The following is a 26,371-nucleotide window of genomic DNA, read 5'->3' on the forward strand; positions in this document are numbered from 1 at the left end:
CCCAGTACCACTGACAAGGACGGCCTTCCAGTAAATGATGAAATTCATCAACCAATTCTTGTTCTGGGCAGCCATAACTATTTCGAAGCCTTTCTACTCGAAAGATGAAATCTTCGACATTTGGTGTCTTTGGGGTAGCATCAAACTTGATGCCCCACTTACTAAGATATGGATACCTGGGCCTACTAAAATCTTCCCTATTTCGATTTGGAACTTCCTGGTTTCTACTACCCGAACCTGCATGTCTGGTATCGGTTTGTGGTGGTGGCAAATCATGAGGCCAATCAATGCTTTGAGAATGTGGTTCTTGTCTGTTAATAGGATTAGCTGGAGGAACGGAAGATTGAGAAAAAGCAGCTTGAACTGCAGCAGCAACCGCTTTCTGCATTTCCTTTTTCATGGTTTCAACCATTGATGCTTGGGTGGACTCTAAGGCGGACTGAACTACCTCAAGAACTCCTGTGCTACTAAGCCTGTCAACCTGATCTTCATCATTGCCGCGAATAGTCAAAGGGCTAAAAGAAGGTCTAGTAATTGTGCTTGGTTGCTCATTTACTTGCGAAAGAGTAGGTGGACTTGCAAATTCGTTTGGTGTAGGCAGATCATTGCCATCAGCGCTAGCGGGGATGCCCGATTCGGTACCTGGTTCTGTTCCAGCAGCTTCTCCTACTGCTTGGCTTGTCGACCTGGTAATAATGCCGTAAGTTTTAGGCTTAGCCCCCGTAGCAGGCTGCATGTTGTCCCACAAATCAACAAAATTTACAACAAAAAAAAAAGTCCTTGTACTACTCAGTCTAACCAGAAATTTCAATAAAAAGCTCAAAATCCAAAAATGTCTTCTCTAATGACCGACAGGTTTTCAAAAAGGTAGGTATGATACCATAAATTAAAAAAAAATACCAAAGATATATAGATGAAACAGTCAATCACGGTCACTGCCTTAAGGTTCCGAAAAGTCCAATATTGAAAATTTCATACGCAACAAAACTCGATATGAAAATTGAATGGTTCCAACGGGTCAGGTATTTTCGAAATGAATCGAATCAAAAATCAAAAAATCTTACAAAATATCTCGAAACCAGAACAAATGCTCAGAAATTCTGTAAAACAGAATAAATCGAGGTAATAGATTATTTTCTCTAGGCTGTGGTAGATCAGTATAAATATTTGTAAGTCCGGGTAAAATTAATTCGAAAAATATTCGAATCAGAAAAAGAAAGGTCTTAGCTGGTGAAAAAAAAATAATAATAGGACTTCGATAGGCTCTTCAGTCCTCTTCGCCTACCCCTATTGTTCTATGGGGTAAACTGTTCAAAACGTAGGAGTGATTGTTGCCGGTTAGAATTTCCTCAAAGAGTTTCTCGAGGTCTCTTCAGTGTATCTTTAGTTAAGCATAGAACGGCTTTCTAAAGATACACTGGGAAATCGACAACCAGACAACAAGCAGTCCTACGGAAAATGCTCCAACTCAAGGTTGAGCGCTGCCGTCCGAAGGCTCTCCAGACTAACCGCCCCTACAACCTTAAGGTACTTCAGCTGACCTCGAGTCGAACTGAAGACCAGTCTTCGGAAACAGTTAGTCCAGTTCTGTGTACACCCTGTGTGTACGTGAAACCAAAACAAAAATATATTACTACTTACCCCCAGTTTTTGTAAAAATTTTTATTCTTCTCACACGAATTGTCAAATTTTGTAGATTGATTTACTCGCTTTAACGCAAATGTAGAGCGCTGATTTTTAGATGAGGAATTCTTAACGATATGTGGAACGGGTATACAAAAAATTCTATGTGTATGTTTTCTGGGGGCTGTGCTATGGATGCCTAAATTCTTACGAATATAGACGAACGAACAAAAATAAGTTACAAAAACAGGGGGTAAAAGCTTATATATTTTAAAAGTAAGAACTAGCAATCAGTAGTTTGAGCCTATCAAACCCCTCCTGCAGTCTTTTAATAGAAATAAAAAAAAACAACAAATGTCTTGAGGGCGACGACCCTATGCCTCACGCAATCGGAAATAGAATGGTAACTACCACGGAAAATGTAAGCAAAGTGAATAGTAATTAACTATCGCAAAGTAACAAAAAAAACCGGAAAAAACTAACACCCAAAGAATCTCAACTAAAATCCGAAAGGTTTCAGCACCTTCCACGACGACGCTCTATATTCAAATCTCAAACCAGAAACAGGAAAAAAATGCCAAAAGAAACTCTTAAGTCCTTATCAGTGCAGGTGCCAGATAATTACGAAAACTAATATGTCTTAAATGTGCCAACAATCGAACAAAAATCAATAATTTAATTTCCAAAAAAACAAATTCCAGAAAAATTTCCAATAATCTCGGGTCAAAATTATTTCATAAAATGTATAAGGTAATTGGTAGAAGGTTAAGGTATCAGCCAGGATAAAAAAAAAAAAATAATCAACAACAACAAACAATCTTCATACTCTTCCAAAAGCGTGGTCAAAATTTTCCCCAAAAATTTCAATTCTAATAAATCAATATATTAAAGCATCTATAATATCGCAAATCATGCAAATGATCATAAATAATCAACTGCCGATGACAATATATTATAAAGCTTTAAAGAAAGTCGAAGTATGAATCTCGAAATGTAGAAGCTTTGTCACAAATTGCAGCTTGACATAAACTCAGGCTTGCAAGACGACTAAAACACTTTTCCTTTAAGATGACATTCAAGAAATGATGTTAAAATTTAATTGACCTTAAGTCGCAATTGGTATGTTGTAATATAACAACAACTCAAGACATACTGAAAACCAATCAAACAAAAATTCATACACCTAATGTTCAGGAACAGTTCCCATTGATGGGAGTTGAACCCAAGACATTGGCTTATACGTTGGGCGCCATTGTTATGTAACTAGCTTGGAGTGTAAAGGGGGAATGAGGCATACCAAGATGTCGCTGGTATACACTTGCCATTGAAGAAATTCGGCCTAGCTCAGTGGCCACTCCTGACTAGCCATAAACAAAATTGATTCATTATTAATCCACAATCACAAACAGGATGCTTTATTTAAAAAATGATATGATGTTGTTGTTGTTGTTGATTTGGGTACCCAAGGTGTTTGTTGGGTTACCTTGCCCTCCCAATGGATTTCTACACAAATCCCCAATGAGCCTCATCAATGATGATGACTCCCAAAAATTTCCGTAGGCTGACCCTTTCCTTCTACCTTACCTTTACCGGAAGCTTTTTAGCACATCATAATGCTCAAGAATTATTTTCGTATAACATTTCACTTATCCATTTATTCAGAGGATAATAACAAAGCATAAGAGAAAATTTCTTACATATAAGAAACTAGATCAACAATAAATTCTGAGAATATTGATTACTTAAGTACGACGTAAATAGCTGACAATTTGTTTGTTAGGTGTAAATATGCATACACCGGATAACTAAAAATGATTCAAAATGAACGGATGTCCATCCCAGTTTGTTGTGCCATTGTGCACTATTCTTTTAGAAAATCGAAAGGTATTAATAAGTATATCTATAATTTTGAATCCTGATGTCTAATTGAGCTTAACCTAGATTTCAGAATACTAGATCAATTCAGTTAAAAATTCAGGAAAAAGTATTATTAATAGTCTGGGATAGACATTAACAAATTTAAAAAAAAAAAAATCATATGGAATGATAAACTAGTATATAGCTAATAATAAAAGGATTGGGGGTAACAGAGGTGGTTTATATACATTTATCAAATATTGAATTTGTTGGAAAACAATTACCTCGTCTCCAAAATTCTTAAAAAAATGAGATTTTGAAAACAGGTGCTACTGTTTGATCAGTACAATTATGATTAACAAAATTCAGTCAGATGCGTAGAAAATTCGGAATTTGAAATATGTAAAATTAATCACCCATATGGTGATCCCATCTCTGCATTTGAGTGCCACTATGCACATAAAAGATGAATAACTTTTAACCCTTCCCTTCCTAACGAGCTCGTTTGAATGCGGGGTCTGTTATGAAAACACTACTGTTATTAAGCAGATGGGACTAACATCGGATGTTAACAGAAATTTGATAGTTATCCACTGCTTAATACTAGATAACAAAAATTATCTAATATGCCTAGAAATATGCTTCAGTTCTTATCTGAACGGAATGGTGAATAAAATCGAGTTTATCTGAACTATTCACAATGATATTTGCACACAGTGCAGAAATTTAATAATTAAAGGCAATATGACTTATGACGTATTGGATATAATTAATGCGTTAATAAATTCGGTAGTATAAATGGCAAAAAAAAAATTATTATCTCTTATAATTGTCAACAATTTTAAATAAAGCTGAAATAGAATTGATTAGCATGATAACATATTTGGGTTATGAGGCAAAACGAATACTGAGCTACAATTCTATTTAATCTCTACAATCTTTGACTTACTGTCTGAATGCCCTCTCATGGGGTTTGTCTACTTGCAAGGTATTTTGTCTTGTCAGCTGTTGATGACTAATTTCATTTTTTGTGATGATGAGAATGTTCTGATGATAATTCCTTAAATACTGAAGTGACGTAGACAAAGACTGGAATAAAATCAGGTTCCTAGCTGCAAATGGTGATGGTGGATGTCGTCGATAGGCCATGAGGTGGGTTGAGATTGGTAAAAGAAAATTCGGTGCTATTGGCAGGTGATTATGACGATACCAGGCTGAAAAATCCCGGTCTGCTACAATAGAATGATGATGTTGAAAAGTTCAGTACTATTATTGAAGGGATGATTGATAAAATGATGATGGTTGGTGATGATAAGTTTCGGCTATTGAGGGATGATGATTGAGGCTGAAAAGTTGCGGTCTTTTGTCAGGTGATGATGTTGGAGGTCACGGACTATGAGAGTATAATGATGGTAGTTGATGATATTCACTGATTTGGGCAGATGTTTAATAACCTGGACGGCGTTGAAGGCTATTAAATGTGAGGCTATTGTGGTGTAGAGGGCTGCCGAGTACGGACTATTGACAGATGGTATCTGGTGGTTGGGGCTGAAAAGTTTCGGACTTCTCACAGGTTTATCGGCACTGTCGATTCAAAAATTGATATACGCATCCATGGTGATGTCTCTGAACAGATGAGTGCGATGGTATAGGCTGAACCGTTCCGGGCCTGCGGTAGATTTCATCACAGAGGATTTTATATGATTTCGATGGCTTTGATAGGATGGTATCACTCGTTTGGTACAGACGAACTATCAAGGGTTGTTGCGTGGCGAACGTTTTGCTGAGGTCACTTGTGAAGCAGCGCGGTACAGCTGGACACATGGGCAGTTAAGGCACGTTTCCGTACGGATTTTTATCCGATCACGCGTAATGATTTTTTCGCAAAATTATTGTAGATGATTGATATGGGGCTATTTCGTTTGTTTGAGGCGTATTGTGCAATATTGCGGATGGTGGTGTAACCTGGCTATGGACAGCGTTAGGTGGAGGTTATGTGGCGTAAGTTTATGATGACATCATTGTATGGCAGCAGTCGATCTTTGTGGCCATTTTGGATTTACTGGAAACTGTCATGGATAAACGTTGTTGCACTTCTTGGACCTTAACTGCATGTCCATTGACGGGTACCAATGATGATGGTGACACGAGGGAGTACCGTTATCATTCCCTCGTGCTATGGTCTGCAATGGAAATTTCCATAAATTTCTGTTTTTTTTTTCCAATTGCAATTTTCTTGTTTGCAGCAAAGGAAAACTTACCCCGATGTAATTTATGGTTTGTTTCATTTAATCCAAAGAGCAAAACAAGCAATTACTTGCAAAAATAAAATTGCACTCGCACGTGACTCGGCGGTTTGTTAAAACGGGCAGTGCTAGTTGTTATGTCCAGATTACAATTTTTTTTCGCAAGTTTCTTTTGTTGTCTATTCGGTGCTACTGCATCCACAAGAAAAGATCGTGTTCCCTTCGGTTGCAACTGAAGTTGGTTGCAGTTCATGTGCCACGTCATTTAACAACAATGTTGCCACCTTGCAGAAAACGTTTGTCAATTTAAGGGTGAAATAGATGTAATGCGTCGCATGGATTGTAGAGGGCGCAACGAGGGTGACATAACAACACTCATTTGGACAAATAAGAGTTTTGCCACATTTTAAGCATCGTTTTTTCGATCTACAGCGCATTGCAATGTGGCCAAGACGACCACAGTTTTTGCATTGGCGGATTGGAGGGATATACAGGTCGGGGATAATTCTAGCACCACACATCAAAATTTCTTGTGGTACACCATCACATATAATACCTATTTTCACCGTTTCAGTCGGTACGCTTTGACCTTGTTCATTTTTCCTCAGGAAGCGGTATACTGAAATGACATCAATGTCATTGTTGCTTGTAATGGATTCTTTTATAGTAAGACCCATAATCGATGTTGGAACATTTTTAATGACATAATATTTTTGAACAAATCTTTCAGGAATTTCGGCTTTCAAACCGATAGTCGAAAGATTTTGGTTTTGTGAGAAACTATTGGCAGAGCCATAGTTGTTGAATGTTAGGCGAAAGGTGTTAAAACCAATGCATTTACATACATAATTGTCCTCAATATTTATTGATTCCAATTTGGCAAAAACATGAAGTTCGCAGTTTTTCCTGCGTGAGCTGACTGGGGTTTCCGATGTTACCAGTACATGGAAAGGTCCCGGATGATGTTTTGGATATTGCAATGCAGTATTACTTTGTGCATTGTAGTTATAGCGATCTAGAGTGGGGCTATTATTAATTTTTTCTTTTGGAGCAGATGAAGGTTCTTGTTCTGCCGTTCCTGAGGCTTGCGGAATGTCTATAATCGATAGCGGTTGAGATTCAGTTGAGTTCTGGTTTGCAAAGTAGGATGGTATAAGATATGAGGCAGGTGCCAACCGAGGAGTTGTCTGTGTAGCCGGAATTGATGGTGGAAATGTTAAAGTGGAAGCATTTTCTTGAGTTGCCAATGGGGCAGGTTGCGAAGGCACTGCAGCTGAGAATTTAAAAGATTTATTATTATTGGGTGCTTCATGACTTGTTTTGAATGACTTTTTATCACTGGATAATCGTGGTGCTTTCCTTTTGTTTGAATCCCCAGGAAGGGGAGGAGGAGGTGGAAGCGGGGGTGGTTTGTCGACCCCGCTCATTTTTTTTAAGCGGAACACAATCCAAGATATAATAATATCCCTTTGTAAAAAAAAAAAATTCAGCAAAAGAATAATTAAAGAGACATGCAAAACAAAAGAATTGCCGGTTTGCAGTTTGTTTATGTTTTGCTCTATATGTTTGTTGTTGTTTGCTAAAAAGAATACGAAAGAAAACGCAGTCGAAAAGAGCGGTCTAATATCAACCAGGGTTGAGTAGCGACTGGCATCCGATTATTTGAGCAAAGCTGTTAGTCAAAACTGATCGTGTGTACCCCGCTTTACTTTCTTACACACATAACCGAAAAAGCAGCGAAATTTCTATTTATTTCTATGGATTTCAGGTTAGAGGGCCATCCCTCGAACCCGCCACATGTAACTTCGCCGTGTCAGCCCTGTGCCACGCTCCATCTTTCCTTCCTCCAGAAGAATGAGGTCTGACAGTTGCAGACGATTTTGCAATGGTCTGTTGACCAGACCTTTGCACAACTAGTTCGTTTCGAAACTACACAACTCTACTTCCAACAACCACAGAATATTTTGTGGTTGCCTGATGACTGGCAAAAATGAGCGGCCACACTATCAAGCATCCGATTATCTGAGCAAAGCTGTTAGTCAAAACTCATCGTGTGTACCCCGCTTTACTTTCTTACACACATAACCGAAAAGCAGCGAAATTTCTATTTATTTCTATGGATTTCAGGTTAGAGGTTTTTATTCCGGTAATATCGATAGGCAAAACTATCTATCGATATTGAATTTTTAAATAATAATCGATAGTGGCATCTAGAGTAGAGCTGGCAAAAAATCGATGGCACTATCGATAATATCGATTGTTATTTAAAAATTCAATATCGATAGATAGTTTTGCCATAGCTCAAACGTCAAATGAAATCTCATCTGGATTTCATTTGACGTTTAACGTATGGATTTGACAGTTGAAATCGAGTGGATTTCGTAAATGTAAACCAAGCATAAGTCCGTAGTCACACGTACACATTTTTCGGTAAAATAAAATGTATTTTTTTACATTTTTTTTAAAATAAAAGCAGTTCTTTATTCTCTGCGAACTACTATTGCATAATTTCAAGAAAATCATTTAATGGCGATGGCAATTTAAAGATAATATCGATAGCAGTCCATATTTTAAAACATTATATCGCAAATATCTAATGTTGGGAATATCGATGGTTTGCCAGCTCTAGTGTGTACCCAGCCTAAATTGTTGTTGTTGGGAAATTGTTAAAATCTATAGATCCTTCTGGCACCGTCATTTTCGACCTACAGACCCATCTGCCATCCTCATTCTGTTTGTTTTGGTTACTGATTTTTATCGGTGATTTTCTTTTATCGTCTTGTTTGTATCTCATCTCCAACAACGTAAACGTTTTCTGCCGGCGTGTTCTCCCAGTAAATACCCCCAAACCAAACTAAAGTAAAGTAAAACTTGTTCATTGGCATTTAGTTTAATCCACCATTAAGTATCCAGGAAGTTATATAGTGAACATAAACGATAACATCCAAATTAAAATCTCGAATGATTAAATAAAGTATTTTGAGGAGTTCTGTCTGTAAACGATTTGGTACTTAGTTGGTTTCGTTTGGCTGAATTCCACTTGTCCCATTGCTATTAAATTGTATAAAAGATAAATGTATATAGAATATAACTGATATAAATATAAATAAATATAACCGTCAAAATGTCCAATGACAAACGTACTGTTTACGTCGGTTCATTGGCTGATGAAGTCAATGAGAAACTTTTGAATGATGCCTTCATACCGTTTGGAGACATTGCTGACATACAAATGCCAGTAGATTATGAAACACAGAAGCACAGAGGCTTTGCTTTCATAGAATACGAATCTCCAGAAGATGCAGCTGCGGCGATTGACAATATGGTACGTCGTAAAATATGTATTTTGTAGACCAGTAATTATACTTTTCTGTATCTGTTCTAATTTAGAATGATGCCGAGCTTTGTGGACGAACAATTCGTGTTAATTTGGCTAAACCTGTACGCATTAAAGAAGGTAGTTTCAAACCAGTTTGGGCTGATGATGATTGGCTACAGAAGCATGCCGGAGCAACATTAGCAGAAAAGACCGAGGCGGAAAACGGTAATGGAGAAACAAACACAGAAGAACCACAAACACCATCCAGCGCTCCTGCTGTCATTGAAAAAAGTGAAAAGCGCAATCCACAAGTATATTTTGATATACGGATAGCAGGCAATGATGTGGGTCGCATTGTCATGTTGCTTAGAGCCGATGTGGTTCCCAAAACAGCTGAGAATTTCCGTGCTTTATGTACACATGAACATGGGTTTGGCTATAAAGGAAGTTCTTTCCATCGGATTATACCAGAATTTGTAAGTAGGCTATTTACATATTGCAGAAATTTATTCAAAATATTTGTTTTATTTCAGATGTGCCAGGGAGGAGATTTCACAAACAATAATGGCACGGGTGGCAAATCGATATACGGTAAAAAGTTTGCCGATGAAAATTTTACTTTAAAACATAACGGCTTTGGAACATTATCTATGGCAAATTCGGGTCCAAACACAAATGGTTCACAATTCTTTATCTGCACTACAAAGTAAGTTATCTAAATGTTTATAAATTGTGTAGACATTTATGCAATTGTGCTTCGCGTGGAGAGTCATATACTTATGCATTTTACGTTCTCACTTGAGAAAATAACTTACTGCAATGTTTCGTATTTTTAGAACAGATTGGCTGGACAATAAGCATGTGGTATTTGGACATGTTATAAGTGGCGCAGATGTAGTAAGGAAAATTGAACGAGTCGGTTCAAAAACTGGTGCGACATCCAGCAAAGTTGTAATATATGCATGTGGTGAATTGAAATAACTTAAAGGAAGGTACAAAATATACATACATATGTAAATATATGGTTGGTTTAATTTATTAATAAGTACTCATTATATAGGCGGCTGTCTTTCTTACTTAAGTCATTTCTGTAGGCCTATTCTGTAAGTTTTGTCGATTGAAAAGTTGTTAAAATTTCTTTTGCTTTTGTAACAACTACAAAACAAACAAATGAAATTGTTGTAAAATAAACAATGAGTAAAGTTGTTAAAAAATTACAGAATAGGCCCCCAGGGTACCTATTCTGTAAGTTTTTAACAACTTTACTCATTGTTTATTTTACAACAATTTCATTTGTTTGTTTTGTAGTTGTTACAAAAACAAAAGAAATTTTAACAACTTTTCAATCGATAAAAGTTACAGAATAGGCCTACTGGTAAGACTATAAAGTCTCGCGGGCTGATTTTCTTGCTCCGCTTAATTTCTGATAAAAGGAGGCCCTCTTGCATGTCTTTTTGTAGGAACTATTCCGGACAAATAACTATTGGAACTATATCCCGCCCTTGCATTCATATAATCCGTGTTTATTCGTCCAAATTGGAATGGAAAATTTTCTTCTCAATTTCTTTTAAAATTTCCTTGTAGTTTAGACCAGTGCCGCTGGTTACGAAGATTATCGGCAATTCACACACATACGATCCGAACGCAAAGAAAGAGCATGCAAAAAATAGCAAATGTTTTTATTTTTTCTTGTTTTGTAGCTTGCGGGCGTACAATCTTATTAACACACTGTCATAAATTTTAAATACACTAATAGCTCGATTTGCGTTAATAATTGGTTCCGGCAAACTTCAAAGCAATGCGAAACAACGCAAATCGAAACACATGTTTGTGTGAAGAATTTTTTAATTGGTTCCAAAATTGTTTTCTAGAATCTTTTTTCTAAATTTTGCACTAAAAATTCATGCGAATGTGGTTTTTAATCTTTAATGATACCAATGCCATTATTGCTCTGTTCCAGAACCTGCATGAATCTACTATTTTTTACTACGATAACAATTTTTCCTTTATGTTATCGAAGAAAATAGTAAAAAATTGTAGATTCTTGCAGTTCTGGAACAGACCAAAAAATTATATTATTATTTGCTCTGTTCCAGAACCTGCAAGAAGTTACTATTTTTTACTACGATAACAATTTTCTCTTTATGTTATCGAAAAAAATAGTACAAATTAGTAGATTCTTGCAATTCTGGAACAGACCAATTACTAGCATGTAAGGAACATCAACATTAGTCCATTTACGAAAAACTTAACTAAAGCGGGCCATAAACTATCAAATTGGCTTGTCCATCCGATGAACTCCTTCTGTACGTGTGTGCTTGATAAGTGTGTAGGAAAGCATTCAATCAGCCTTCAACCAGCAACCGAAATCTTCAAATTTTCCTCTAAAAAACGAATGAACTCAATTTTTTTATTTCTTCCCAAACACAATGTTTTCTTTTTTCAAAATTTCTTTTTGACAATTTTGAAAATAAACCATATTCATCGGATTGATTGGGTTTCATTTTGAAAAGCAAAACTGTTTTGATTTTCCTCAATCCATAAAATACACACACACATTCTCACATTTTGAAAAATGTACACATACTACTACGAATGTTGACATCAAAATTTTATAGTGTATGGGGCGCTTAAAATAGTTTGTTTGTTTATTTATTTGACATTTCGAGTACAATCAGTGTTACAAATAAGAATACAAAGAGTTTAGAAAATACTATTTCCTTTTCTGCTTAAATCATGGTAGAATAAGGAAGGTAGAACAGGTTCGAAAAAATCATAGAAAATCAACCCTACACGTATGCCCGCTTTCTTTCAAAATTGGCAGTGGTGACAAACTTCAACTTTTGTTTATGTTTGTTTCATATAATATTCAATTTTCAAAATTAATAAAATGTTGAAAAAATAAATAGAACGTTGTACAAAAGAGCAAATATGTTTTATGCGGATCTGCAAACAACGTTACTGCAAAAGATGCAGTTGTAGCAACGCAAATATGCTGGTTCGGGTATTATTTCAGTTATCTGGTTCCGGTTCCTCTGTATCCACACTCAAAAATTCTGCAACTTGGTCTGGTTGCGTCCATAAAGAATCATGAGACAGGTGAGGGAGTTCTTGACAGCTAAACAAATGAATGTGATGGGTATCGTGGCGTCAATTCGGACCCAATACGAATTTAGGCGCCTGCATCGTCCAAATCTTAACTCACTTAAAACTACTCGTGTTTGTCTTGGCAGATGACGTTCTTCTGCTGTGATGGTTGGGGAATTGTCCCCAAGTTCGGCATTTACACTGTATCAAGGGTTTGCCTGCGCGACTGCATCAGTGTGAATGCTATTCAAACCTGCCTGATAAGTTCGTTAATCTAGGGGTTCTCGACTATACCTTTGGTCCTCATGAATATCTCTCCTGACGTGCCCGGGTTCTTGTAGACTGTCCACTAGATCGTAGCAGGGATTCTAACGGCGGTAGCAATCAAGCAGGCACTACAACAACATCATGTTGTTCTGATGCAACAGAAAAACTTCCACTTCCGGCAGGTTTTAATATTCTTCTACTGCGTAGTACTAACATTTGCATACCACGCTGGCGCCGCATAGCTTACCAAAGACCGGCCTATTGCTTTATAAGAGGAAGTATCAAGACACATTCTTGTGGACGAGTCTGAATCTAACCAAATACACAGAAATGTGGCTTACAGGCGTGCTTAACATTGTACCGCGGTAAGGACTACGTAAATCTTAAGCATGGGCTTACCCATGAATAAAATAATATCGCTATAAACAGAAGCACAATGAGTAGCATCAAAAAATTGCAAAGAATCTTCGAACAATCTTGAACTTCACTTAACAAAAATGCCTTAGTTGTGTCGGGGAGTTACCGGAAGGTGGGGACCGATAAGTACCATCTTCCAACTTTATCTAAGATTGTCAGAAATATTATGATATGCAAAGTTTGCATCAACTCAGTATCTTGTTCCAACTACATATGATGACCGTAGGGGTTTTTACGGTTTCGACCTATTTTCTCAGGATCAAAACGATACGAGAGCAGGTCTTAATATACATAGTCCATATTCGAAACTGATGTATGTATGTATGTACTTCTTGTAGAAATATTACGATACAAAAAGTATGGACCAAATTGGTTACTTTCTTCGACAGATCCGTGACAGTGATGCGCACCATTTTTGCGAAAATTTTTGAAGTTTTGTGGTGCAGGTACCCGAGGGGGTGCATCAATATTTTTAAACGTGATCTAAATTTGGACAAAAACGAGCGCCAATTTTTTTACCGAATTGGTTGATCTGTTCGAGATTTATCGCGCGCTAGTAGCCTTTTCGTCATTACTTTCATGAAATGTTCTCGGTCCATTTCACTTTTAATATATTATTGAACTCATTTCTCGCTCGTTAACATCATCTTTTGTGTTAAATTTATTTTTATTTCGACTACAATTTGTTTTGTTTCAAATGAAAATTCTGTTATGTATGTATGTGTGTATATATTTACTCTTTGAAATTTGTCACAATGTGAACAATCCAAACAAAACATATCAAAATCGGTTTGACACAAGTCGGTCACTAACGAAAAAAAAAATGTAATCAGCTGTGAGCTCTGTCATACCTTTCTTATTATACCATGTGCTTAAATATTATATTTATGGGCCGATTCCGTACAGCGAGGCGAGTCATGTCGCGTCGTCTATCGTCTCTGTGACAAAATTTAAAAAATGCACTACGTACAGCGATAGAAAATAATCGTCAATAACAAGTTATTTTTATTTTTTTTTTATTTTATTTTTATTCGTTAGTAAAAATGAACGGCGACAGCTAATTTGTTGTCGCCGGAAAATGAACATTACAGCGACAAAATTTGACGGCGTCAGGCGAATATTGCCGTACGGAATCTAAAAATTGCATTTGGCAACGCGACACGACTCGCCTCGCTGTACGGAATCGGCCCATTAGTTAATAACATAATGAGCAATGATTTTTCATAATGTAATTTTTATGTAAGGAAAAAAAATAAAACCTTAAATTTAGTTGACTAGAAGGCGTGGATATAAATCCATTTATGAAACAAGTTCATTAATATGGACAAAACACGAAGAAATACATCGATATCAATGTTAGTTCTGTATATTTCGATTTTGTCTTTGACGAGATGGAATCCATACAGTGCATGGAGCCGTTGTGTTGAATAATGCCATGGGAGATTGAAAATTAATTTCAGTAACTTGTTTTGAATCACTTGTAATTTCTTTATGTGATTATTTGCCGCTGGTGAGAAAAGAGGTGCGCAATAGAAAATTATTGGCAAAAATATTGATTTCAAAATAAGTTTTTTGTTTTCAATATTTAGGTCCGATTTACGATTTATTAATGGGTACATAATTCGTATGATTTTATTTATTTTATTGACGATATAAGATATATGTTCAGCAAAGATTAGTTTTCTGTCAAGAATGAATCCCAAATATTTCACATTGACTTTCCATTCTATGTTGTGACCGAGGAAAAGAAGTGGAGATTTTGGCAAAAAGAATGGTTTTCGTTTGCGGGAAAAATAAATAAAAAAATAAAAAATAAATTGCTTGAGTTTTTTCTGGATTTACCATGATTTTCCATTTTTTAAAATAGTCATTTAATGTATTTAGTCCTTGTTGGAGATGACGAGATATGATATTTGAATAAAGCCCAGCACTTAATAATGAAGTGTCATCAGCAAATACAGAAACAGTGCAGTTTTCTATATGGGGTATATCGGCAGTAAATATACATATTATATAAAATTGGGGATATACAGGAACCTTGGGGGCAACCATTAGGTATATGCACAATTCTAGATTTAGTTTTTCCAATATGTACGCAAAATCGTCGACGATCAAGGTAACTGCTTACAATTTTAATGAGTTGAAGAGGAAACCCAAATTTCTTCATCTTATATATAAAGCCGTTATGCCAAACTCCGTCAAAAGCCGCTTTTATATCTAACAGTACCATGCCTGTAGACAATGACTCATTGAAATTGTTTTTAACCATGTTTCTGATTTGTACAAGTGGTTGGCAAGTGTTATGCTGCTTTCGAAAACCGAATTGTGGATGTGGTAAAATATCATTTCTTTCGATAAACTCATTCAGCATTTCTTGTATAATTTTTTCGTATATCTTACTGACGGGTGATAGCAAACTTATTGGTCTGTATGATTTAGGATCGTCACAAGATTTGTTTACTTTTCGGATTGGTATAACTTTAGAAAGTTTCCATTCTCGAGGAAAATAGCAGTGTTTTAGACAGGCATTGAGAATTTTTGTCAGATATTTGATTGCATTCCTAGGAAGCATTTTTAAGCATTTATTGCTAATTTCGTCAATTCCTGGTGCTTTCTTGTTCTTTGGTTTTTTAATTAATTTTTTTACTTTATCTATTGTTGTGAACTTTAATCTTGATGGTTCAGGTATCGAAATATTTATATCATGTACATCGTTCATTACCTCTCTGATAGTATTACTATCACTAGTATTACTATCACTAAACGATGTAGATACTGTTCAATCCCACGGCAGTGGGTTCTTACGTACCGGATTGACCCGAAACCAAAAGTGTTTCGGCCAGCGGCTGCCAACCCAGCATTATATGCTGTTACAACAACAACATGTAGATACTGTATGATTTTTAAGAAAAGTTTCTGCAAAAACTTCACACTTTTCTTCCTAAGTAAAAAATACTTCATTTTACATTCTAAGGGCTGGAATAACGTTGGTCTTTTTCTTCAGCACCTGAGATATTTTCCAAAAAGGCGAAGATGCTTTATCCAAATTAGATAGCATTTGGTTCCAATTTTTGTTACGATAATCAGTTAACTCTGCATTTATTCTTCTGTTTAGAACATTCATTTGATGCCTATCAATTGGGTCTCTAAAGCGTTTCCGATTTCGTTTGTAGATATTTCGAAATAGAATCATTTCTTTTACGTTTCTGGGAATTTCATTACTCTTACTTTTAAAGTAACATTTGGGGACACTGAATTCAACAGCTTCTTTGATGCTGTTGGTTAGATTGGTTACCAGTAGTGCGATTCTGTAACTTTTTTTAATATCGAACCGACATCGGTAGTTAACGAAAATATTCGGTTGAGTTAACGAATGTGCTATTCTGTAACTTTATGTTACCGATTGTAGAAATCGTTAGCACATACCGACGAATATCGATGGAAAGCAAAAATGTCAAATATTATATTTTAATATTTATTAATGAATTTTTGTGTTAAAAAGATAATTCCTTCGCAACTACTGAACATAAATCGCATAAATCTGGAAAAAGGACTGCTGTTTGGAGGAATGTGCCGAAAATAAGTATCCGCATGTACTCCAACAATGCGTTAAACAAGGGTAAAGCATCAAATGTTGTTGTTGTAACAACATTTGCTGTTGAAGCATAGAAACCTACGTAGAAGCACAGGTTTGATGCTGGGTTGGCAGCCGCTAGCTATAGTTTCGGGTCGATCCGGTACGAAAGAACCCGCGGCCGTGGGATTGGAAGCATCAAATGTTTATGTGAGTAAAGTAAGGAGGAAAATGAACAATACATGATTGACACAGACTTTGGTGGTTTTATTCCAGGATATGTTATCAGTTATGTAATAGCTCGGCAAGCCAAAAATGCAGAATATCTCTATTTAATGGATTTATAGTGGACCAATAAATTTGCCAACAATCTAAGGAAGTGTGCATCTATCTATACACCGTGTGTGGTGTAGCAACAGAAGCTGCATGATTTATGTTTAATAGATGTAATGAGTGTGTGTGTGTGATATAGAAATATAAATGTGGTAGATCCTATATGTATGTATTTAAGTCGCTGTTTTATTTTGTCTAATTACAAAGGTAGGATCATATTTTCGGTTTTGGCGCTTGTAATGGAATTCTGAATAGCGCAATTAAAAGAAGAACTAGACAAAGATTGAGGTTTAAAATTTGAAATGAGATCGTGGATCCACGATACCTCCCGACTTTCGGTATGTTGAGGATTTTAGCTACAATTTTTAACCGAACTACCTGTAATTTGCCATTTGAATGTCCTAGCGGTCACAACACGTCTCCACTAAACATTTTCAATATACAGTCAGGGACAAAAGTTTACATACACCCCATAAATCTCGGGTTTTATGACATGTAATGACTTTTACGAAATTCCAAGTATGCAGTTTTATTTCTTCTCACTAATAAACAATATTTGAAACAACAAAAGTATAATCCATAATACAAATAACGGTAAATTTTACAAAAACCAAAAAATGGTGGGGACAAAAGTTTACATACACCCCAAGGAAATTATGTATTACCGTAGTATTTATGGAATTAGCGGCAAATTTTATGCATTTTATTGTTTCAGGGAACGTCTCTGGGTGTCCAAGATATATTTTAGAGAAACAAAAATTATTTTTGGGGCTTAAATGACGTTATTTAAGGTCAGAATTCTGGTATTCCTCATCTTTGTGTTTTAAGGTATAGTACTTTATAAAAAGCATAAAATTAGTGTCAGATGGCAAATTTTGAGACTCAAGAAAGCTTTGAAGTTGTTCTTGCTCATAATATACCTTCCTGGACGTGGATACGGCACGTTTTCCCTGTGATTTCGCTAGAAGTTAATAGATTCCGCCGAATTCTTTGCGCAAATTGCATACCGTAGACCTTGAATTGCCTTGTAATATGGTCTGATACAATCCTTGGACATCAGTTGAACCAGAAATGTGAAATATTCTGTTACAAACCTGCTCCCAAAGCTTCCATAGCATCAAAATATAAACACTACCAAAAAAGCTTGAAATTTGTACCGTGAACAATGTCGTTTTTGTATTATGATAATTACCGTCACTATAGGGGCGAAAACTTTCGGATAATTGTACATTTCTGAGTCAATTGATGTCCAAGGATTGTATCAGACCATATTACAAGGCACTTCAAAGCCTTCTGGATGTAATTTGCGCAAAGAATTCTTCAGAATCTATTAACTTCAAGCAAAATCTGAGAAAAAACGTGCATTATCGACTTCCAGGAAGGTATATTATGAACAGGAACAATTTCAAAGCTTTCTAGGGTCTCAAGATTTGCCATCTGACACTAATTTTATGATTTTTATAAAGTACAATACCTTAAAACGCAAAGAATTAAGCAAGGGTCAGCTTTGATGAGGAATACAAGAATTCTGACCTTAAATAACGTCATTTAACCCGCAAAAATTATTTTTGTTTCTCTAAAATATATCTTGGACACCCAGAGTCGTTCGCTGAAACAATAAAATGTTGAAATTTTGCCGCTAATTCCATAAATTCTACGGCAATACACAATTTCCTTGGGGTGTATGTAAACTTTTGTCCCCACCATTTTTTGGTTTTTGTAAAATTTACCGTTATTTGTATTATGGATTATACTTTTGCTTTTTCAAATATTGTTTATTAGTGAGAAGAAATAAAACTGCATACTTGGAATTTCGTAAAAATCATCACTTGTCCTAAAACCTGAGATTTATGGGGTGTATGTAAACTTTTGTCCCTGACTGTAGGTATTTTGAGAATTTGAACTACTTTTTGAACCAACCACCTGGGGCCTAATTATGTGAGTCGATTCGATCGAGAAATTACTCGTGAATTTGTTTTCGACACGATAAAGAAACGGCATTATAAGTCTCGGTCGAAAACGTTTAAGCATTGTTATCGATTTTTTCGATAGTAACCGGTAATCGAACTGTGAAAACCGGTAATCGAACTGTGAAAGCCTGAATTTTCTTTAAGGAACATAATTATAGGTAGATGCCGAAAAAGTATTTATTTTAAAACAAAAACGAAAAAAAGCATTATTATGAATGAAAAAATGTAAATTTTTGTGAAATTTTTTGAAAAATACTTTGAATAATAATTTCGGAATAAAGTTGTGGTAAGAAAATAAGAACATTATTAATGTTTGGAAATCCTTTTTTAAATTGTTGTGACATATTGATAATGCATCTACCTTAATAAACGTACGGTTGTTTTGGCAGAATTATTAGAAACATTCTTGATTGGCGCAATTTTTATAAGAAATGAACATAAAATAATAAAATGGATCTATCTGTGTTATTCTTGTTATCTTCTTCTGACGAAGAAGATGACAACATTAATTTAATTCGTAAACAAATTCGTTCACACAGTGAACCTTTATCTTTACCGGAAGCTGCGTATGTGTTTTAAAGTATAAATCATAAATTGATCAATTTAAAATGTATATTATATTTCTTCGCAGATTTCTACAGAGATTCAGGCTGACAAAAGAGGCTTTCCGTTATGTACTTTCTTGTTTGGAATTTTCGTGCCAAAGTTCAAAATCTGTCCCCCCAATTTTGCAGTTGGCAGCAACGTTGTCCCTTTTGGGAAGTGGCGGTTTCCAATATACTATAGGGAATGATTTAATTTTAGGTCTGTGTCAGAGTGTTACATCAAAAATTGTTAAACATGTTGTAAATGAAATGGAGCGAAAACTATGCCCACAACATATACGATTTTCTCCAGAGCAATCTACTATATGTAAGGAATCATTTTATACCAAATATGGAATTCCTGGAGGTTCGTATATAATATTTAATATATCATGCAATAATTAACAAAATTATATTAGTAATTGGATGTGTTGGCGGAACCCATTTTGGCCTACAAAAACCAACGGAAAATGAGCATATGTTCTTTAACAGAAAAGGCTATCACAACCTTAACTCTATGATAGTAAGTTTTGTTTATAGAAAATGTTATTTTCATCAAATTTTATTTACATGACTATAGATTTGCGATCATGAATATACAATTTTGGCTATATGTTCCAAATATGGCGGTGCGGCGCACGACTTATTATTATTCTTACTTTGTTCAGAAATCTTCACATTTATTAACTAATTTATCTGTATTTTGCATAAACGAAAGCAAGATTCAATTTGCACATTACTTTTCTTGCATTTTCTTTCCTTTTGCTTGTTTACGATTGGTAATGTAGCAACGAGAAATGTCTCGCAGAAAATTGATCGATAACTCGATAATTTTACTCGATACCGAATGTTATCATACCAACTTTGGGTACTCGGTAGAGCTGGCAAACCATCGATATTCCCAACATTAGATATTTTCGATATAATGTTTTAAAATATCGATTGCTATCGATATTATCGTTAAGTTGTCGTCGCCATTAATTTGGAGATAAAAATGGCGGAAATGTCAATGATTTTCTTGAAATTATGCAAAAGTAGTTCACAGAAATGTAAAGGAGAATAAACAAATGCTTTTATTTTATTAAAAACGTAAAAAAATACATTTTATTTTACCGAAAAATTTGTACGTGTGACTACGGACTTACTTTCATACACACACATAAGCGAAAAGTAGCGAAATTTCTATTTATTTCAATGGATTACAGGTTAGGGGTTTTTATTCCGATAATATCGATAGGCAAAACTATCTATCGATATTGAATTTTTAAAAACCAATCGATATTATCGATAGTGCCATCGATTTTTTGCCAGCTCTAGTACTCGGTTCGAAAAAACTCGATATCGACTCACATAATTATGGCCATATGAGTTCGTGGTCACGAAATTTATCCACCGAAAGTTGTCAACATAGATCAATAATGCGGAATTTGTATATTTACCTCATTAACATACATATTTTTAAATGAAAACGCCTTTTTTTAAAAGAAATCAGCAAAATATTGCAATAATATACTGTCGTTAAGACCTAACAACTACTTTTTTTGGTTGTTAACTTAACAATAATTTTCGGTAATTAACGACAAAATTTACCGACAAAAATCGTTAAAATTTGTTACAGAATAGCACTTACCGAAAATTATCGTTAACTACCGACAATCGTCGTTAATTCTGTCGTTAAGGAGTTACAGAATCGCACTACAGATGGTCAATATGATCAGTATCAATGTTAGACGTATCGGCATCATGATTTATAGATGGATTTCTATTAATATGTGATTTGAATCGATTCCAATTGGCTTTACTGAAATCATAAAATAAATTTTCAGACTGATCAACATTTCTATTGACTTCGATTAAAATTGGTAGATGATCTGATCCCAAATTATTGACGGCCTTAACTGTTTGTATATACATATGTATGTGGGCACATCGGTCAACAATAAATCAAGAGTAGAAGGCAGTCGCCTTGCGTCTACCGAACTAAAATAGTATAAATTCATCCTATAAATTTATTTTTTCATTATTATTTTTTTAAACAGTCGTCATATTATGCCAATTTCTCTGAGAAAAGCTGTTTATTTTTGGTAAAATAAATTTTTTGGTAAAAATATTTCTTTATAACAATTACCGCTGTATTTTCTGAATCGTTGTCCACAAACATTTCAAATGCTTTGTTTATAAGTTGCTTAGCTTTGATATTCGTTGCTAATGTGCCGTTTCCACGGTACGTCGTTCGTTCTCTATTCGTTGTTCGACCCATAACTACGAATAAATTACTTATTTCCCCACATAAAATTCTATGGACGAACGACGATTTTTCTACGTTGTTAGAGTAGAAATACTCTCTGAACGACGAATAAAAAGTCCCATCCCTAACAAATGAGAGAATTTATCGAAAAAATTAATTTTGACATGTCTAAATTCAAAATAGAAAAATTTGTTGAAAACACAAAAATTTTTAGAAAAAAAGAAAAGAGATGAATGAAAATTAATGAACTAAATATTTTATATAGAAGCAGAAGGAAGAAGGATGTGTTTCCTTCTTAAGGCCTGCGTACATAAGCTGCTCCGCCTGATTGCCTTGCTTTCCTGCTTCATTTTTGACATAATAAAAATAAAAGAATAAAGAAGGCCGAGGAAATTTCGACTGGGTTGCCCTTATCTTTTTTATTCTTTTATCAGAAGTAAGCAAGGTAAGCAGGCAAGGCAGCTTATGTACGCAGGCCTTTAATTCAGTGTTAATCACCACTGGGCTCGTGAGCCGTGTCTGTGTGAACACACACAATCTCAATTGTGGTGAGTTTGAACGTTGCTCTCACCACCGATCATCTTCTTTGTTTTAGCAATGAATTAACGCACACGATGTTTATCTAGAGAGGGATAGATAACCTCGTGTGTGTCCACAACACAAATGCAGCGGTTGAATTTGTTGTTGCTGTGAACACTGCTTTAATTCCACACACACAGGCCTTTAATTCCACACACATTTAGTTGAAAATCGCGTAAAAAATCAGAAACAAAAAGGAAACAAATAACTGAAAGTCTGTATACACAAACATTGTTCTGACACGTCTCTCTCTCTCTTTAATTTTGAAAATTTAAACAAATAAAAATATATTGAAAATACAAAATTATTCAGAATTTATGGAAAAAATTAATGAAAAGTGCGTAGTTAAATATAGAAGATACATTTGAAGGAAAGTCTATTGCTTTTCCTGTTCATTTATGTGTTTTCGGTTCAAATTTACGTGAAAACAAGGAAACAAAAATGGAAGACATTTTGTTTACGTTTCTGTTAATTACGAATGGTGTCGTGGAAACGGGTTAATTCGTGTACGTCGTTAGACAGGCGAACAACGTAATTGAAACGCTCGTGTGAACATGTCATAATTTTGTTATCTTGTGACGTTAAGAACCCATGAATATCATCTTCACGATATTCATAGCCAAATACATACATATATTATTTTTTTATACAACGCAAATCGCAGATCGAAACAAAATCTATTATTTTTTTGTTAACGCAAATCGAAACAACGCAAATCGACTTACATTTGTGGCTTCGCTCTTCTTGTTCGGCACTGTCGATTTTCGAGTAAAAGCCTGGGTACATAAGCTGCCTCACCTGCTTACCTTGCTTGCTTCTGATAAAAGAATAAAAAAGAAAAGGGCGACCTAGTTCGAAATTGGTTCGGCCTTCTTTATTCTTTTATTTTTGTTATGTCAGAAATGAAGCAGGAAAGCAAGGCAAGTAGGCGAGGTTGCTTATGTATCCAGGCCTTGATCGATTTCTCAATTTTTTGATTGGAAGAATCTAAAAATCGAAGTCGACTTTTGACTTCATAGAAAATCAAAAGATCGATTTTCTATTATGATTCTTATGGGCCAAATACATACGGTCCGTTGTGTGACGCGTTGCGCGTTGAAAACAACAACCACATGAAAAATGTGTAAGTGATGCCAAGTTTGTTCTTGAAGTTTTCATGTGGTTGTTGTATCGCAACGCTCAACGCGCCGTATGTGCAGCGGTCTTTAGATTCTTGCAGTGGAAATCAAAAGATCAATTCTGTTTTGACTTTTTGATGTACTACGAAAATGAAATATACAGATTTCATTGGTGAGAAGCAAGACAACAATATTATTTATTTATTTATTATAATATTAACAATGTAGTTAATACACTGTTAATAACAGATGAAATAGCATTGGCTACAATGGCCATCAGCTAAAACTGGTAAAAAATTCAAAACTTAAAATTATGTTATAAGGTTATTTTGATTTGCTTTATGTAGTTATATATTTTGTTGATGTTTGCTGCTGTGGGGTATTTGAGGATATTCAGTCCATCATTGTTGAGGTAGGTGAGGCGGGCATTATTGAAAGAGGTGCATCCTTCTAAAATATGTTGAACGGTGCAGATGCTATTGCAATTTGGACATTTGTTGTCTACATTTTTGTTTAATAGGTGTTGATGTGTAGCTATACTATGTCCCATTCGAAGACGTGAAAATATGCGTATTTCATTTTTATGAACGTTGGTAGGATATACAGGTTTTATATTGTTGGGATTGACTTGGTTGTAGTGGATATGATTATATAACAGTTGCTACTGTTTGCATTGTTCCTTTAGTTCATGTTTGAAATAAGTTTTTAAATCAATTTTTTTCGATTATGCTATCGAACATCAAAGTTGCTGAGCATGCATATTTAGCAGCTTTGTCAGCAAATTCGTTTCCTTTAATACCGACGTGACCAGGTATCCAGTATAGTTTTATATTATTGTTGTTGGATAAGCATGTCACGAATTTTGTTTACTGAGGCCCAGTTGTTGTTTGATATACACGACACAGCCTTGAGAACGGATAAGCTATCAGTGAAAATAATAGTTTCATGTTTGGAAGAAGCTGCTATGTTAATGGCTTCCAAAATCCCAGCAGCTTCGGCAGTAAAGATGGATGTAAAATCAACAAGGGTTTTAACGGAAAGGATATCTCCTTTGGAATTGACAACAGCGTATGAAGTAGTGCAGATTGTTTTTGAAGCATCGGTGTATAAAAACTGGTAAGTAGAGTGTTTGGAGGAGAAATGTTGAAAATGTTGTGCGTAAATTTCATTAGGAGTTTTACTTTTCTCTAGAGTACTGAGAGATGTGTCACATGCATTAACTGTTGGGAACTTGGTTTTGAAGCATGTAACCTGCTTCTTAAAATTTACTACATTGTATTTTATTGAATTATAAATGGCCGATAGCTTTTTAGGTTTCCTTTTTGCTGACATAACTTTAGAGACATTGGAGTAAATAACAGAAGACTTAGACGATAGAACTTTCGGCAACAACATATTTCTTGACTCGAGAATCCTTTGCTCAAGAGAAGGTAAACCAGTTTCAATAAGTAGTGTTTTGATGGGTGTTGTTCTGTATGCATAGATACTGGATCTAAGGCTATCATGGTATACTGTTTTTATTTGTTTTAAAGTAGAAGTGGGACTATCGCCAAAAAGGAACAAACCGTAGTCAATCTTGCTAAGTACACGAGTTTTTACTAAGTAAGTGAGGGTATTGATATGTACAAAACTCCTGGATGAAAGATATTTTATAATATTTGACCGAGGTATGAGGTCCTTCTTCAATTTGAATATGTGCTCTTTCCATCGATAGTTTTTTTCAAAGATAATTCCCAAAATTTTTTGTTTGTTTACGTATGGTATGTTCATACCATTAGTGGAAATGTCTGTAGGTTTACAGTTGTGCTTCCGACATATATGTAAAATTGAAGTCTTAGACGGTGATATTTTGGCGCCAGATGTCTTGGCCCAAGTACTTATGTCATTTATAATATTAGAGAATTGATTGTTAATAACATTGTTGTCTGTATTGGAGCTAAGAACATAAAGGTCGTCAGCGTACAGGCAATGATAAATTCTGGGATGTTTGCTTATGATTTTGCTGATTTCATTAAAGGCTATTTGGAAGAGTAAGACTGACAGCGGGGATCCTTGCGGTATGCCATTTTCCATTGCAAATTGGTTCGAATAAAAGTTGTTGATTCTGACTACAAAATTGCGACCAGTTAAAAAAGCCTTAATGAAGTTCAACATTTTGTGACCAACACCCCATAATTTTAAGGCATCTAAAATTATATGTATTCCTATACGATCGAATGCTTTTTCGAAGTCGATTGAAAGAACTGAAGTGTGACTCCTGGTAGAAATAGCTTTGGAAGCATAGTAGTCAATGTGCAGAAGCACGTCGGTGCAGCCTTGGTTAGCTTTATATGCAACTTGGTTGGTTGAAATCAGGTTACGAGCATTCATAAACCATGATAAGCGGTTGGAAATTATACGCTCCAACAGTTTTGAGAGGCAGGACAATAAAGATATTGGCCGATATGAGGAAAACTCTGATCTGCTGTTATTTGGTTTAGGTATCGGAATAATAACTGCTGATTTCCATGAATGAGGAATTATATCAGTGTCAAATATTGTGTTGTAAAGGTGGAGTAATTTATATTTGCTATGTTAATGGCTTCCAAAATCCCAGCAGCTTCGGCAGTAAAGATGGATGTAAAATCAACAAGGGTTTTAACGGAAAGGATATCTCCTTTGGAATTGACAACAGCGTATGAAGTAGTGCAGATTGTTTTTGAAGCATCGGTGTATAAAAACTGGTAAGTAGAGTGTTTGGAGGAGAAATGTTGAAAATGTTGTGCGTAAATTTCATTAGGAGTTTTACTTTTCTCTAGAGTACTGAGAGATGTGTCACATGCATTAACTGTTGGGAACTTGGTTTTGAAGCATGTAACCTGCTTCTTAAAATTTACTACATTGTCTTCTATTGAATTATAAATGGCCGATAGCTTTTTAGGTTTCCTTTTTGCTGACATAACTTTAGAGACATCGGAGTAAATAACAGAAGACTTAGACGATAGAACTTTCGGCAACAACATATTTCTTGACTCGAGAATCCTTTGCTCAAGAGAAGGTAAACCAGTTTCAATAAGTAGTGTTTTGATGGGTGTTGTTCTGTATGCATAGATACTGGATCTAAGGCTATCATGGTATACTGCTTTTATTTGTTTTAAAGTAGAAGTGGG

General features: G+C 35.3%; 2 protein-coding genes across 2 annotated transcripts; one reads left to right on the forward strand and one right to left on the reverse strand.

Moving 5' to 3' along the window:
• Nucleotides 1–3,250: 3,250 nt before the first annotated feature.
• LOC141394529 (uncharacterized) lies at nt 3,251–7,883 on the reverse strand. The gene is made up of 2 exons (XM_073969081.1): nt 5,742–7,883; nt 3,251–5,663 (listed from the first exon to the last, which is right to left on the reverse strand). Exon 1 carries the CDS (start codon nt 7,151–7,153, stop codon nt 5,906–5,908), a length of 1,248 nt encoding a protein of 415 aa, XP_073825182.1. The 5' UTR covers nt 7,154–7,883; the 3' UTR covers nt 3,251–5,663; nt 5,742–5,905.
• A 470-nt stretch (nt 7,884–8,353) lies between these two features.
• cyp33 (peptidylprolyl isomerase cyclophilin-33) lies at nt 8,354–10,065 on the forward strand. The gene is made up of 4 exons (XM_073969083.1): nt 8,354–9,051; nt 9,117–9,521; nt 9,579–9,751; nt 9,882–10,065. The coding sequence occupies exons 1-4, from the start codon at nt 8,851–8,853 to the stop codon at nt 10,024–10,026; spliced, it is 924 nt and encodes a 307-aa protein (XP_073825184.1). The 5' UTR covers nt 8,354–8,850; the 3' UTR covers nt 10,027–10,065.
• The last annotated feature ends 16,306 nt before the right edge of the window (nt 10,066–26,371 follow it).

This window comes from Musca autumnalis, unplaced genomic scaffold, assembly GCF_047663935.1.
Source record: "Musca autumnalis isolate F117 unplaced genomic scaffold, ASM4766393v1 scaffold_2, whole genome shotgun sequence".
Taxonomy (NCBI): Eukaryota; Metazoa; Arthropoda; class Insecta; order Diptera; family Muscidae; genus Musca; species Musca autumnalis.